Here is a 2,997-nt window from a genome sequence, read left to right as displayed (position 1 = left end):
TAGTTCCTAAAATTGTAAATAAGATACAGTATATATATATACACACACATATATATATATATATATATATATATATATATATATATAATATATAATATATATATATATATATATATATACACACATATATATATATACACACATATATATATATATACACACATATATATATATACACACATATATATATATACACACATATATATATATATAGTATTTCAAACATTTCATCGATGAAATCCCAAAACAAGATGAATAAAGATCTCAAAATACTGGGAATCAGATAAAGATAAATACTGGTAACCCTCAACAATAAGACTTCCCTTCTAATTAAGTGATTAATTTGGTTTTTAATACTTTATAAATCATAAATTAACAGTTATAAACAAGTTATAACACATTTTTCACACATTGATGCCGGCTCACTATTTGGCAAAATCAAGTTCATGCCCACTGCTCATTAATCTTACTAACGAGTCACTACCATTTAGAAGTGGTAACAGGAGCCTCGTTAATGAATGATGAAGTGTTTATAAATGTTAGTGGTTGTGGGACAAAGACTGAGCAGTTCACCAGGTAAAGGAAGGTTCCACCTGTGTTCTACCTGGATGTTAAGGTCCTGAAGAAGAGACCAACCAGCAGAAAGCATCTGCATGTTAATATCCAATCAACAGCTGAGATTATAACGAGGACGCATGTCAAGGTAAACAACAGCGCCAAGGCCTCAGAGGAGGAATCTGGTCATGTGATCTGCCATAAGTTGATCTGCCAGATGAAACTTTTTGATCATTAAGATGCTGACGGTGGTTAATTGCTTAATTTAAATAATATATGACGAAGCAGATCAAGAGGAAACAGACAAAGCTCAGTAACTAATGAGGCTTAACGGCACAAATAAATGTGGGCTCACTATTTGGCAAGCGACAAGTCAGTGTTTCCCTTTTCATCCAGTGTGTTATAGGAGCTTATAAATGATTTATAAAGTGTTAAAAAGCTAATTAATAAACTGGTCATAGAACATTTATAAATCCTTTATGAGGTTATTGTAAAGAGGAAAAATGACACGTGTCTGTTTCCACTTCAGTTTGGACATTTCCAAAATAAAAGCAGCTCACAGCTTCAGATTAAGATTCCTACATGAATACGGAGTCTGAAGCAGCGGCGGTGATGGAGTTAACCCTTTACAGCCTGTCAGAGGAAGAGAGAATAACGTCCAGTTGATGAAAAGAAGTCGTTTCACCAGCAACTAATGTCAGAGCTTGTCACCATGTTATATTATGGTCTGCTGAGGCCGCTGTCAGAGGGGGAAGTTGATATCACTTCCATGATGGATTAGTCCTTAATGACCGTTTAACTTTGGTGCGTAACAGAGAGTTTCAGAGGAAACATTTACCCCAGACCCGAAGAAACCGACAGAGTCTGAAATTTAAAGATTTTCTGTGACGCTGTGCAGCCATTTTAATACTTTAGTAATTTACAGTTAAATTATTAATTATAGGTCCAATTCAGTGAGGAAAATGTTACCAAAAGGAGGCGGTAGGAAGGTTCCAGATATCAGCAATCCATGACTATTTGATGCTCGATATCTTAAGATAAAGCTTCCTTTTCAATCTTTTAATCCGTTTAATCTATCTATAGCTCGGTGGGGATGAGCAGAGTATTACAGCACCGTGGGGGGGGGGTTTCTTTCAAACTGTATGTCAAGTGATTTCGCACAGCGATCCATATAGGATAAATCTACTGAGATATTGGACTTTAAAATGACTGAGGAGGCACTTTTCTTCCCCAACACATCACATGCTTCTTAAGCCGTCAAAGAGAAGAAAGTTAAAACACACAAGTCATCCAGAGGTTGAGTCGCTCGGTGAGAAAAACACATTTCAGTCTTAAAAAGAAGCCAGGTATTAAAGTGAGTGAAGGTCACCTGAGGAGCCCCGACAATGAAGCTTTAGGAATATGGCATTTTACGATGTGGGAAGTCGAGCTGCTAGTTTTTGTTTTTATATTAATCAATAAGTTATTCTGTCTGTTCAATGTCAGGAGGTACAAGGTCGCACAGGTGACATCTTGAAATGTGTTGTCCAATCAACAGACCACAACCAAACCAATTCTTTTTCTCATGCTTGAGTCAATCAAAAGGTTTCACTGATTCATTTCCTGTCAATAATCAATAATCAATTAAAGGACTTGAAAGACCATGTGAGAGATGTAAACTGTGCTGACGGGTCTGATGGTTGTTCGACAGTCAAACATCATCTGAAGCAAACGAGACGTCGAGCTCCGCTCAGATCTCCAAGCATCACTTACTGTGCTGTTGATGCTGGCCAGCAGTTTGCCGTTGAACTCCACCATCGAGTAGACGGCGCCTTTCACCTCCTTCTCCGCCACCGTCTGCAGCTTACCTGCAGGAGAGAGCACGGAGGCCGTTACCCAGCATGCACCTAATATCCAAAGTGTCGCACGCTCAACGCCGAGCTGAACCAGCACCTACAGGCTCTTAGCCTGGCCGAGCAGTGCACCACTCAACAGCTGTGAAAGAGGTGTGTGTGTGTGTGTGTGTGTGTCTGTGTGTGTGAGTGTGTGTGTGTCTGTGTGTGTGAGTGTCTGTGTGTGTGTCTGTGTGTTTGTGTGTGTGTCTGTGTGTGTGTGTGTGTGTGTGTGTGTGTGAGAGAGTGTGTGTGTGTCTGTGTGTGTGTGTGTGTGCGTGTGTGTGTGTGTGAGAGAGTGTGTGAGTGTCTGTGTGTGTGTTTGTGTGTGAGTCTGTGTGTGTGTGTGTGTGTCTGTCTGTGTCTGTGTGTGTCTGTGTGTGTGTGAGTCTGTGTGTGTGTGTCTGTGTGTCTGTTTGTGTGTGTGTGTGTGTGAGTGTGAGAGAGTGTGTGTGTGTGTGTGTGTGTGTGTGTGAAGAAGAGTAAGGACGACGGCAGAATGAAAAGCTATGAGAGGATAAATGAAAGGCGAGCACGTCGAGAGGGACGGCACCTGAAAGGAAATGAGGGG

The 2,997-nt window shown here is 40.1% G+C and overlaps 1 protein-coding gene across 1 annotated transcript in view; it reads right to left on the bottom strand.

Moving 5' to 3' along the window:
* ddb1 (damage-specific DNA binding protein 1) overlaps positions 1-2,997 on the bottom strand; it is a 44,513-nt gene that overhangs the window by 11,809 nt on the left and 29,707 nt on the right. The window contains exon 21 of the mRNA XM_023412381.2: positions 2,308-2,402. Within this exon, the coding sequence (XP_023268149.1) occupies positions 2,308-2,402 (95 nt within the window). The remainder of the gene's footprint in view (positions 1-2,307; positions 2,403-2,997) is intronic.

The sequence above is a fragment of the Seriola lalandi genome, unplaced genomic scaffold (assembly GCF_002814215.2).
Source record: "Seriola lalandi dorsalis isolate HSWRI2012SDOR001 ecotype SW California unplaced genomic scaffold, Sedor1 jcf7180002054478, whole genome shotgun sequence".
Classification (NCBI taxonomy): domain Eukaryota; kingdom Metazoa; phylum Chordata; class Actinopteri; order Carangiformes; family Carangidae; genus Seriola; species Seriola lalandi.
This window is presented reverse-complemented; position numbering and strand designations above follow the sequence as displayed.